Source organism: Nesoenas mayeri (assembly GCF_963082525.1).
Source record: "Nesoenas mayeri genome assembly, chromosome: 2".
NCBI classification, from domain to species: domain Eukaryota; kingdom Metazoa; phylum Chordata; class Aves; order Columbiformes; family Columbidae; genus Nesoenas; species Nesoenas mayeri.
Window position 1 is genome coordinate 36,106,341 of NC_137543.1, and position 13,479 is coordinate 36,119,819.

At 43.8% G+C, this 13,479-nt stretch overlaps 1 protein-coding gene across 1 annotated transcript in view; it reads left to right on the forward strand.

The window, feature by feature from the left end:
* Positions 1-448: 448 nt before the first annotated feature.
* The window catches only part of SLCO5A1 (solute carrier organic anion transporter family member 5A1), a gene marked incomplete at both ends in the record, with an annotated part of 69,053 nt that continues 56,022 nt past the window's right edge, over positions 449-13,479 (forward strand). The window contains one exon of the mRNA XM_080339959.1: positions 449-1,397. Within this exon, the coding sequence (XP_080196085.1) occupies positions 449-1,397 (949 nt within the window). The remainder of the gene's footprint in view (positions 1,398-13,479) is intronic.

Consider the following 13,479-nt stretch of genomic DNA (forward strand, 5'->3'; position numbering starts at 1 on the left):
TGCTCTCCGCCCCGCAGATCGGCAGCACCCCCCTGGAGCTCTGTCAGCGGCGTCGGCGGCGCAGAGAGAGGAGGATGCGGGCGGCGGAGCGGCAGCAGCGGCGGCGGGCGGCGCTCCCCCGCGGCGCCCGGGCTGGCCGCGGGGCCCCGGCGGGCGGCTGCTGAGCGCGGCGCCGCGGGCATGCGGCGGCGGGGAGCAAGAGCCGCCGGCAGCGGGGACGCCCCGGCGGGCGGGCGTCCCCTTCAGCGACACTGAGGGAGGATGGAGCCACAAAGGACTTTGGCTGACACGTGCGGCGGGGCGGCCGGCGGCCGCGGCTAGGGCCACCCCTCTCCCCTCCCTCCTCCCCTCCCCGCTATGCTGCGCTCCCGCCGGGCCCCTCAGCGCGCTCGACGCACGGCGGCGATGGAGCCGGCCGGGCTCCTCTGAGGCCGCGGCCGGACCCAGCATGGCCTCGGCGGGGACCCCAGCGCAGCGGCGCCCCGGGGCGGAGCGGCCGGCTGCGGCGGCGGGGGGCCGGGCGGAGGCGCCGCGGTGCCGCAGCCTGCCCGCGCTCGGCGGGGCGGCGCCGGGCAGCCGCGGGGCCGCGCTCGGCTCCCCCCTGGCGGCCGGGGGGGGCGGCGGCGCTACGGCGAGCCCCGCCGCGGGACCGGCTGCCGATGACGGGCGGAGCGGAGGCGCCGCCGGGGCTGCCCGGCCCCCCGCCGCCGGCAGCGGGAGCTTCCCCCGGAGGACGGAGGGCGGCCAGTCGGCGGCGCCCAGCCGAGGGGTGTCCCCGGGCACCCCGCTGCCGCTGCGGCCGCCAGCGCTGCTGCTGGCGGGCCCCCCGGGCAGAGCGTGCCTGCGGGCAGTGCTGGCGGACTCACGCTTCTTCTTGGTGTGCATGTGCTTCCTGACCTTCATCCAGTCTCTCATGGTCTCTGGCTACCTGAGCAGCGTCATCACCACCATCGAGCGGAGATACAGCCTTAAGAGCTCCGAGTCGGGGCTGCTGGTCAGCTGCTTCGACATTGGGAGCCTGGTGGTGGTGGTCTTCATCAGCTACTTTGGGGGACGTGGACGGAGGCCGCTCTGGCTGGCTGTAGGGGGGTTTTTCATTGCCTTGGGGGCTGCACTCTTCTCCTTACCTCACTTCATCTCTCCGCCGTACCAGATCCAGGAATTGAACTCCTCCGTCAGTAATGAAGGCTTGTGCATGACTGGCAATGGCACCACCAAAGAGCAGTGGGACTCGCCAGCCTGTGTCAAGGACTCTAGTGGAAACGACCACTCTCTCTATGTAGCTTTATTCATTTGTGCCCAAATCCTTATTGGCATGGGCTCAACCCCCATCTATACTTTGGGACCAACGTACCTAGATGACAATGTCAAGAAAGAAAACGCCTCGCTTTATCTAGGTAAGGCATCTAAGTACCAGGGTGCTTTGACTGAATGCCAAATCTGTTTGAGGGACCGGTTACAGGTACATGGGCCCTTTTCTTTCTGAACAACACCTGTGATAACCTTTCCTTCTGAAGTGAACTTCTGAAGTAAAATTGCCATGCTTTCCTGTTTTAAAATGTTTTTGCTCTTTCTTGTGGAGTGGTGGACAGCAGTAACAGGTGAAGCTAAGGCAGTGTGCGTACAAGTGGCTACTCTCACATCCTCCCACCCAGGCAATGGGACAGCAGAGGTCAGCTTCTCTAATACTTTTCAGCACTTGGCTTTAGCTGGTGACTTTTTCAGAAAGCAATGTTAAAGTTTGCCATGCCTCTTCAAGTTTCTTTTTGCTAATACAGAAGCTATATATTTCTAAGTTTTGTTCAGCATCTCATTAGCCTAAAGTCTCTGTCTATGATGTTAATGTTTTATGAGTACTTTGAGACATTTTTGCATGCTTCATTTTACTTTTCCAGTGTTCATTTGTCTTTAACTAGCAATGAATTCTGACTGGTGTCAGTAAATCATCTGGCAACTCAGAATGGGTTAAAAAAACATTGATAAAACAGCAAGTTAAAACCTTCAGAGTTAAGAGCTCAGTTAAGGGACACAACAAAACGAGAGTCTGATCTGGCATTTGGCTTTTGGCAGGTACAGACTGGTCCTCCTGTTGGTCATTCTTATGACAGGAGAAAGGAGTTTCTCAGATAACTGAGTACTAAACTTTTCAGGAGTTTCAACATGATAGTGAACACCATACCGTAATGTGTAAGAAGACTGACTGTTCTCTGAATTTGCATTAGTACCTTACATGATTCTGTAAGAAATAAACCTCGCATACTCCTTCAAATTCTTTTCAAATGAGAGGCACTTACGGGGCTGAGAGTGCTGCCATGGGGTTTTGGATGCTCAGCATTACCATTTGCAGTTCAATTTACTTTGGCTTTATGATAACCATAGAGGTAACCATTCTGTGTAAAACATGCATGAAAGGAATACACGTAGGGTGTGTGTGTGTAATTACTTTATTAAGAAAAAGTACTCATCCGGATCGGTATTTTTATTCCCATTGACCTGTTCTTCAGCGATTTGGCTGTCCCCTGAACTGTTTTAAAGGCATGCACAGTGTATGTGCAGTGTCTTGAGAAAGCCTGAGGCACTGTTGGTTTTCGGAAGGAGGGAGAGGTATTGTATACATTTTTTTTCTATTGTTTCCACAGCACTGCTAATCTGCCTGATTAAATATTTGAGAAAGCATTTTCCTTCTTTTCCTCCTCTCTGAGAAAGGTTAATTGGTATGGAAGTTTTGTTTAATGGAGAATCAACTTTATTTGTAGCATGAAAAATCCAAGCTTCTTGTTGTCTGAGCTTAATAAGTGTAGTTAGGAGTGACAGAAGGGAGGTGAAACTTTTGCTAACATGATTTCATACGGTCCTCAAAAACAAGGAATAAAAGGAGGTGGAGATGCCTGAGGTGAGGGTGAGGAATGAAGGGTAAAGAAGATGAGCAGTGCAAGAGGAGAAATAAAGTCTTCACCAAAGGGGGAAGCAAGGTCAGTGGTCAGAAGTCCTAACTGTGCAGGAGAAATTATGCCTGCCACTGAAATGCTTCTAGCACGGGAAATTGTAATAAAATGACTCAGGTAACTTTTAATTGCATCAAAGATTAGCCTTGAAATTAACAAAGGTAAAAGACACCAGCAGCTGTTGGAACACTGTATGTGACCCTGTCACCAGGCACTGAAGGCGCCTTTGATCTATACTGGGAATATCCTTGTAGAGTTGAAGTTCATATGTAGTGATTAAGAAGAGTAAAGATGAGGTACCCAACTCCAGTGTACATGAAATATTTATACCTGAAGTCTGATTCTATAGGCAGAAGAATTAAAATGAACACAAAGCATGTTTAAACATCAAATAAAATGTATCATCACCTCCTTTCAGTCTTTAAGCTACTCAGCACTAGAAGCAATATTGCTTACCGTTGGAAATCTTGGTATTACCTTTTTTTAAATAGTGTGAAGTCCTGAGGAAACTTTTACCCTGTTCAGATTTGAATATTTACCTTGCATTAGACTTAGGCTGATGAGTTTTTAACAGGCAGGAGTAAAATCTGAGTTCTGCGGAAAAAAAAGAAAAAGAACATTGTTTGGCACATTGATGTGAGAAAACGTGGTTTTTTAGAGCTTCTCAGTGTTTTGGAATGCTTCATGTCCTCGAGGAGAAGGATTTGTGGGCAGCAGGCAGCCCAGCTGGGCACAGGGATGGGGTAGAGCCGGCCAGGGCATGGCTCTGCAGGCCAGCCACCCTACATCTTGTACTAGACAGTGCCAGTTTCTCAAGGTAATATGATTTTATTCCTAGGGCAAGCTATGTAAACGATGTCAAAATGGAAAATGTATGCATGCATGTAGGCTTGAGCTAAGAAAAAATCTTGGAGTGGGCCATGGGAGTTGAAGTTTTGAAAAGAGAAGAAAGCCCAGTGAAACAGATCCCAGTCACACAGATACGTGTGTCTGAGAGAGGAGAGTTAATTTAAAAGGTGCGCTCTAACACACAGTTAAAGGTCACTAACATGTTTGTTTGTTATCCTGCTAGTATTGGGTTCTCTTTTTTTTTTTTCCCAAAGAAAGGTAACATATAAAAAGATGTGTTTAGATGAGAAACATTTGTTTACAAGCACGCACATGATGAAAGTTTCACTGAGCTGCAGAACTGAGGAGCTTTTCAGCCCTGCGAGTGTGCCCACTAATCGTAGGTCAGTAAAGCCCCCTGAATATCACTAATCCTGATTCTGCAAAAACTCACCTTATGTGGCTGTGGAAGCTATTTTATTTATTTTCCAAGTTAATCCAGCTCAGGGCTTGAGTGGCAAGAGCATATCCTCTTAAGAGTAGGCATGCGAGCTCAATGTGGACAGCTGTTTTAACATTCCTGACTGGAAGTCCTGCTCTCAAAAAACATATTTGATGCTGATACATAGTCTCTTGGCTGCCTACACTTAAGTCCATCTGTCAGAGTGGCACGGCGCCAGATTACAAGGTGGTATGTCATTTTTAGTAAGACAAAGGTGCCAAGCAGGAATGTGTGTTTGGGTTGCCTGCATAGCAATGTGCGAGCTCACTCTTCTGTGGGATGTTTCTTCCTTGTGAAGGCAGCACCCCCTCCACGTCCTTCTGCCCTTTAAACCTGGCGGTGCTTTGATATCCTGATGCTAACTTTGAGAAAATGTATGACATCAGGCTTGGAGACAAGTTGTGATTGTAACAGGTGCCCAGGAAATACAAGAACCATCTCCCTTAATCACAGATAATCCAAAATGGAAGTTACACACTTTTCTGTAAAAATGGGTGATCACTAAGTTGTCTTTGACCTCTCCTAAAGTCTCTCCCTTCTGTGCTCAGCTGTGTGGTAGCATATGTGTCATCAGCTGCCCGATGTATGCAGGTTCTCCTTTTAATTAATTAATTAAATTAATTACAATTTAAATGGGGGTCAAATTGGACTTTGTGAATATTGCTTTGCAGTCTTGGTGATGTTTCTGCTACTTCTTAAATTCCAGCAGTTAAAACACAGCATGTCTTTTTTTTTAAATCTGTGGTTTTTTTGTAGGGATTCAAGAGTTTGTCTTGAATGGTGATTAAAAGTGATTCCTTAAAATTAACTGTGGCACTTGGAAAGGGAAGTTTTATTAATGGCATTACAGTACCTGAATAATTTTAAAATATTCTGCTTCTTTTGCAAGTGAATATTGTAATAAAAACAGTATTTACTTTGAAAATTCATGCATAGAAAGGCAACATTAAGTTTTGCAGAAATATTGCATTAATGAAAATGTTTTGGCATTCAGGAATGGCTTTCACCAGTATCTCCAAAAATGACTAGTGGATAAATTTAGTCATTGTGCTAAAGATGTTTTATTTCAGTTTCTAGAGTGCTATAGGCTGGCTAAGTTATGATATAAGAAAAAGGTCTAAGTCAGTTTAATTTCCTGCAGACTCCGTAGTTTTGGGAACAAACCGTAATTACAAAATGCAAAGGTAAAGGTTTGATAAGAGCTGAAAAATTGGATAAACCTGTGTAAATGGGGTTGGTACAGATAGTGGCTTGAGAGCCAGGGAAGTAAAATCCTTTCCTAACCTGGAAAAAGAATAAATATTTAGACTAGTTTCAAAAAACATTTTGGACTCTGGCTTTGTTTTCGTGAGGATGATTTGTGGGTTGCTGTTTCCAGCATTAGGTAAGCCATTTCCCTGTGATTATATTCTGCTTGGAAATCACCTTCTTACTAATGTTTTACAGCTGGATGCTCTGTGTACCCCTCACATCTTTTACAGACTTTCCCAAAGCATGCATATATGTATATATGTCAATTGTATTTATTCTATTTCTAGTTAAATGCACCTCTATATCCATGTCCCACTTGGAAGAAGAGGGCAGGAGGAGGAGCTTCACATGCCTCATCAGAAACCCACCACCTTTGCCCGCTGGGTCGCAGGGCAGGGTCCAGCTACTGAATGAGCCAGGCCTCCAAACCCAGCATTGTCTGGTTGTTGGCAGGGGAAGCACTGGATTTTTGTGCCGCTTTGATTGATTCATTTTGGTCTGACCACTTCTGGGGCTACAGATGCTGCTGGAGGACAGGAGCTGGAGCTCCAAGGGCATTGGGTCCTCTGTATGGATGCTGCAAAATTACTGAGATTTTTTCAAGGCAGGAACAACTTTTTAGCTGAACAGGAGGGACCATCTTGAAGTAGGGAAACAGCTGACCAGCATTTCATTTTATTGTTGTCAATTCCGCCTATGACCGCTTGTCATTTACATTGAATATGCTTCCTGCTACCTGATATCCAGAAAGGCTAGTTTCCTGCAGGGTTTTCTCAGTGATGATCCCTATAGTTGGTAAACCCTACAGACTTAGTACATTTATTTTTAAAACATGCCTGTGAGGAGGCAGGATTTTATGAATCAAAAATTGAAGCAAAAGGGCATTGAAGCTGAAATTGGCAAAAACGTTCACCAGCATTTTTTATTTCTCGCTGTATTTCCCTTGTAAAAGAGCAGCGTGCTGAACTTATGCCTCAAATACAGGGTTTTAGTTTATGTGAGTGAAAGCCACATCTTTGTTTATCCATAGGCTATACACTAAGACTTGGCTCATCAGCAGTCTTTTGTACAAACACGTGCTTGCTTTGTTTGCACACTCAGCTGGGCAGAGCTAGCTGCAGGCTGCCAGCACTCTGCGCTCAGCTGGGCGAAGAGAGCATTTTGGGGTGCAGGTGAAATGGCTGCGGGTCTGCTTTTGTATGTGGATTGTGCTGTTTTTCCACACAGGTCATTTTGCAGACAGAGGGTCCAGAATTGTGCTTCTCTGCCATTTCTGTAACATCTTTTTTATCAAAATGCTGATCAGGCAGCAGGCATGGTTCCTAGTTTAAAGCAGCACTATGCATTTTTATTGCCCTTTACTATAACTGAGGAAATAGAAAGATAAATTTTACTTTTTTTCTCCACTTTAGTCTCCTGCTCTATAGGTGGATTGTACTGATTATTTTTTTTTTTCATACTGTAATCCTAGATATCATTTTCTTAGGCATTTAGAGAAGGTGGGTTCTGTGTCCGTGTAAGCAGTGTGTGCACAATGAATTCAATGAAAGGTAGGGACAGCCTTTGGGATTTAATGTCATGAGTGATATTCCTTCACTTGCCCTGCCAGTGCTTTGTCCCTAAGGGATGCTTCCTGGATCTCTCCCATTGTGTCCTTGCCATGAGCTATGCCATCATCCACAAGTAGCTGTATTGACCAAGTGTCGCTTGAAGTGACTGGCAAAATGTGCTTTGCCCTTCTTGGGAGCATGAAGAGGCTTATGTGCATACTTCCCTGATTGTCTCTTTCTTTTTATATTAAAGGAGAAAAATTGGGTGGGATCCAGGAGCCTGAAACTCACTGAAGTCCCAGGCCCAGTTGTTTTCCTTGCTTAGCATTTGTTGAAATGCTGAGCATTTTGTTTCTCAGACTGAAAGTGTCCTTTACACCTGCTCCAGCTTGGGAATGGTGTTTTCTTGGGTTGCAACTACTTTATTCTCGGACGAGCTCTGCTGCAGGGCTGGTTTGAGCAGACAAGCATCTGAGCCTGCTGCAGTCCCTGGAGAAACATGGAAACTTAGACTTGAAAGTGGCCTTTAAGTAATAGCTTGTTTGTACCTTTTCCCAGGAACTGAAGGCTTGGGATCTAGTGTCTGATTACCCTGGGGCTGGAAACTTTAGCTGTCTGCTGGCTACATTGACTGTTTTGTAAAGAGTCACCCTAACTACTGTTGCAAGTGGATTAGAGATGCTTTGTGTTTCCTGCGTTTTCCCTTAACTCTCATTCAGCGGTGAAAGTGCTTTTGCAGTCAAAGGAGAGGAGACTGGATTTCTCTCTACCATTGTTCAAAGATACAGGTTTCTGTCTCAGCTGTGCAGGAAACACTGGCAGTTCTGTAAACGAGGCTTGACCTGCTGTTTCCTCCAGAAGGCCAGCATCTAAAAGTTCTGATTTTTAAAGTAGTTGAATGGATTTCATCCATGGATTTTAAAAAAGCAAAAAAGTAAATCAACCATATTAGGCTCTTCAGTCTCACACTCTCTTTTTAATCCTATTTTAAGTGTTCTTCATTCTGATAGCACCTTTAAAATCTTTATTACTTGGGAAGCATTAACTCAGATTTTCTTTTTTTGTTGATTTTACATGCCCTTCCTATTTCTTTTGAAAATAGTTTAAAACTTAGCAAGCAAAAATGGCACATACTTTAACTGATCCCCTCTGGCAGTTGTTGCCTCTGTTGACTGTAGGGGTCAAATTAAGTGGTAACTCTGTCTCACGCTGCTGATGGATCAGACGGTGCCACATGGACTCTGAGGGCAGCGTAAGCCCATCACTTGCCTTCCTGTGAATTGTCACCAGAGCTTCAGCTCCCAGTCCAAGGGTGCCTCCACAACTCCCCTCAGCAGCTACCGGGGATGCTGGGAGTCACTAGGGTTGTGAGCTGAAGGTGCTGAAGCAGCACAGATGGAAGAGGGAAATTTTTACCCAGGAAACCTCAAGGAGTGAGGGCTTTGCACAAGAAGGAGACGGCTAGCATGGAAGGTGTTGATCTCTTCTCCCAAGTAACAAGCGATAGGATGAAGGGAAATGGCCTCAACTTTCACCGAGGGAGGTTCAGATTGGATATTTGGAAAACCTTCTTCACTGGAAGGGTTTTCCAGCATTGGAACATGCTGCCCAGGGAAGTGGTTGAGTTATCATCCCTGAAGGTGTTTAAAAGACATGTATATGAGGTTCTTAGGGACATGGTTTAGAGGTGGACTTGGCAATATTAGGTTAACGGTTGGACGTGATCTTAAAAGGTCTTTTCCAATGAAAATGATTCTATGATTCTAACTCTGTTGGCCTTCTGAGTCCTGGTGTCCATGCATTCAAGCAGTATGGCTGGATTGGACTATCTGGGCACATGGGCTGGAGCAAGCAAAGTCTGTGACAGGAGATGACTCTGCGGTTGCATGCAAGATAATTTCACTTGAGTCAGCCAGATCTGTCCCCAAACTCCTTCCAAGAGCCGTGAAAAAAATAGAGCATTCCCCTTGATGGGAAAGAATATGTTAGAGTCTGGCAGCATGGAGAAGTATGGGCTGTGTCCTGAACAGTTGGGAGTTCGGGCATCTGTTCTGCTGTCACAAGGCCAGGAATTTAGACATGCTGCATGGCGCTAACAGGAGAGCTACTGAACCCAGGTCTTTCCTCTTCCCTTTCCTCCATCCTTCTCTTCTGCCATGGTGAATTTGTTCTTACCTGAGAAATCAGGAAATGTGAACACAGAAACTCAAGTGCTGTTTTATGCTGCCATTAGACCCTATAGTCTACTCTGAAAGCACTAATTCTTCTGTAGGTAAACAGCTTACTTGCCAGCAAAGACAAATGACACCAGTGAAAAACATTGCGCTTTGGTATGAATTACATTTTATGGTGAGTTTGGAGGAGATGCAGTCAGAAAAAAACATGTATATTTTTACTTGTAATTTGAGCAAGTGGAAACAAAAATTTTTCAAAGAAAATAAATGTGAACTGTATCATGCAAAATACTTATAAACAATAGTACATGTTCACTAATTGTATGCTCCTATGCTGTTCCTCTTTGATTTTCTATTCCATTTTCAGTACAGTTTTTTTTCAGCAGCCTACTTTCTTTTCATTAGTTTCCTGGGATATTTTTTGGTTGCTTGCATTTTTTTCCTTGCACATATTCATATTAACAGTTTGTTTGCCTTGCATCATGCATAGTAGGACATCAGTCTGATAGTTACCCTCTGCAACTTTTATCATTGTTGCTTACAGGATTGGAATGAAAGTCTCCAGATTTTCTTAAAATTCAGTGCTGCTCTGAAACCAGCTACCAGCTCTTCAGTTGTTTGAATTTAGTAAGCTTTTGTAAATTAGCAACGACCTTCCATATTTATCTGTCTGTTTTCAGTCAGCTTCTTCTAAGTGATATGAAGTAACTCCTCAATGGATTCTCCTGTGGTTGTATCCTTTCATTTCTAGATTAATTAAGCTGTCCTCTAGAGTCAGAATATTTCAGATAGTCTATGTATTAGCTGAGTGTAACTTCCGATAGATGCTTTGCTAGCTAGGGCATGGTATTTGATGTTATGTCCTCAAGTTGTAGTTTACCCCAGTGCTTGTCACAGATTTGTTCACAGTGCTTTACTTCAGGTGTCATGTAGGCACTCAAAGGTGGTGGCCAGTGGGCTCCTGAAGTCATGAGCTCCTAATAACACCTTATTTCTCACTTCTCCCTTTTTTTCAATCACTAGTTAGATTAAAATCAAAATACTAGACCTCCCCAGAAAGCATTTTAAGAAATGCATTTTTGTAGATAAAACAAAGTAGATAGTGAAATAGTTGTGAGCCTGCTGTGCTGGCTGCTAACCTGTAATTATTCAAACAAAACCTGTGAAGCATACCTCATTTGAATATAAAAACATCTGAAGGAAATACTCTGTAAGATATTATCTGATGTTGCTGTGTGTTAACCCTTTCCTGTGCTTAAAGAGAATTGCTGTATTCAGCTGAGCAGTTGACTCAGTAGATTTTGCTAGGCATGAGAAAACCAAACCCACTACCTTTTCCACCAAAGGTCCCAAAGGAACAGGCCTGTAGGCTCACAGTTCAAAACCACATGAAATCAAGAGCAAAAGCCCCTGAGGATGCTGGTTAGGTGGTATTTTTCAGCTGAAGAAGAACCAGAAAAGCTGAAGAAGGGGAGGTTTAGTGCCAGCAGCATGGAACTGGCAGTGACTCTTCAGTGTGGTTGGAGGTGGTGAGGGCAGACCAAGAAGGGGCTCTGGGCCAGGGAGCTCCTTCTGGGGCCAGTTCCAGATGGAGCCCATGGGAAGGGCTGAGGGTGCTGCTCTAAGTGTCTGTGGAGCCCAGGAAAGCCCTTGGCAAGGCTGTGGAGTTTGGGAGATGGAGAGAACAGAGGAACTTTGCTTCTGCCCGCGCTTTTCTTCCCACCAGCTCAGCATTTCCTGCTTTTTCCCCAACATTGTTCATTGATCCCCGCCAGTTCAGTAGCTGGAGTTTAATAATTACTAATAAAATAGTTTGCCACTTTGTCATTTTTAATCTGAATTTACTTTTCCATTTGTTACTTCATCCCAGTGGGTGAAGAAGAGGTTTTATAGAGAGTATAACCTTCTGGAGTGCAAATAGCTTCAGTAATAACCCTCCCATTTCAAATGGTAAAAAATTTGCAGAAGACCACTACATAATCATAGAGTCTGTAGTTTCTCTGAACAGTGATGGGCAGTTCATATCAACTTGATTTAATGCAGCTGTCTAGTGACAGAAATAGTGAGGGGATCCCTAGGAAAATTTTATGGTCATGGGGCAATAAGGATAACACATGAGCTTTAGAGTCTGCAGTATGGTAGTACTGATGCACACAAACTCAGGAATTTATTGGGTGAGTTACATAATTGGCCTAAAAGAGAAATTTCAGAAAACTGTTTCTTCTGCTAATAGAATGACTGAGGGCAGGAAATGGGATTTTGGGGTTGTAGGAAACAAGCAGGTGTTTTTTACCATACCTGAAGGTCTTGTTATACAAAGAGAGTAAAAAGGCTGTAACTCAGCACTCCATCAGTGTAATGTAATGCCATGTAATTTCAAAGGCAGAGCTAAGGACTGGATTGATACTTCAAGGAAGAGCTATATTCTAAATTATAGTTCCTAAGTAGCAATTTGTACTCTCTTGGTATGTGGAAGCTCTGTATATTCATTGACCTCAGTGACTGAATATATTAATGGGACAGTGATCATAATGGCAAAAATATACCTGTCAGGTGTGAATTTCTTTGGCTGCAGAAGCAAAGTAGGCTTTACTTGATTCTTTTTTTTTCACTTCAATGGCTTCTTCAAAAGCTCTGGGAGGTGCAAGATGAGCACTTCTAAAAGACTACTCTCTGCATTTAGGAGTACCTCTGTGCCTGAGCATATGCAGAAGTGTAAAAAAAAGACCTTTCTTCATTAATTTTGCTCATTGTCTTACTTGATATTTGTGAGCAATTGATTTTTTTTTTTTTTAATTAGGACATTGTGCTTATCGAATTTAAGGGTTATGAGTGTCTAAGGTTGGAGCTCCATCTCACAACCCATAAACTCAATAAGCTCCAGCTTTGGACACTCAGAAGCAAGTAGGACACAGACAACAAATATGGAGGCATTTTGCCTTGAAAGGCAAAATAAAAAGAGTAGGTAAGGCTACTGCACCCATGCATTTGTAATAACTAAAAGATCAGCCTTCTGTGAGAAATGAGGTAAAACTGATTGACTAGTATTTGCCAGGTCAGCTAATGGGAAGGGGATTGAAAAAAGCTTTTAAATCTGGTGGGTCAGAAGCCTTGGGTACATATGTGCCCTCTCAGCCTACAGTAAGTTATTTAATTTACCAGAGAAAAATAGAGGAACATATGAACTAATATACTTTTAAGAGTTCCTACACTGATGTCATTAGAGCAGTTATTTTGGGTAAGTAGTAGTATTTTAAGTATTTGAATAACGTAAAAATGAGGTGTTTATGATCAGGTGTTTATGAGATGTTTATGAACTTCCCTTCATCCTTATTCCCCTCTTCATCCTGACTGCATCTCCACAGTCCAAATTTAAATCCTACAAAAAGAAGAGCTTACCATGGGTCTGATGCAGTATAATGCTTTCAAGAAACCCCCATATTCTAATTCACAGAGTTATACTGTATATTTATGCATATCTCAAGTATTACAAAGACTGAAGAAAGGATCTATCATATGCCACAGTTTCAGGGTATGTGAGAAAGGACACCTCATTTTTTGTGCAAGTTGGCATACTGAAGTCTTATGTGAACTGTTGGGTGAAGGTTGACCACTTTCCTGTAGGAGAAGTTGTAACTGGTACAGACAGTGAGAGGACTGCTGAATGGTCGTGGTAGAAGAGTTTGATAGCCATCAGGTTTATTTTAGCAGATAGGTACCCTACACTATGAGCCAGCTACATTTTGTTTGAATTGCACTTGACAGGAAAAAACTGGTGTAGTGTATTAGAACTGTAGTGAATTTCCCTTGTCTACTTTAATAAGGTACTCGGATTGTTTTGGTTTTTTTTTTTTTGTGATCTAAACATTAAGGTTTGTCCAGACTACAACTGCTAGGCTAAGCAACTCTTCTAGTGCTGGATTAATGCCAGTTTGGTGGGCTCTCTGGAGATATTAGAAGAATTAGTAGCATAGCATTAGAAGACATGGTAGCATAACCGTTGTGACTGTGTCAGAGAGTCCCTGAATGCTCTTAGGATTGCTGTCTGCTGCTTTTCTTCTGAATTAGGATATGCAGTGTGAGGAACAGTGTGGTTATTTTAGTATGCAGAAGACTGGAAAATAATACAATGATTCTGCCCTTAGTTTAGGCTATATTGCATTCCTGTTGAATTAAAAGCAAAAGGCTTGTTGACTCTTTTGATTTTCCCTGTGTTTTTTTGTATAACA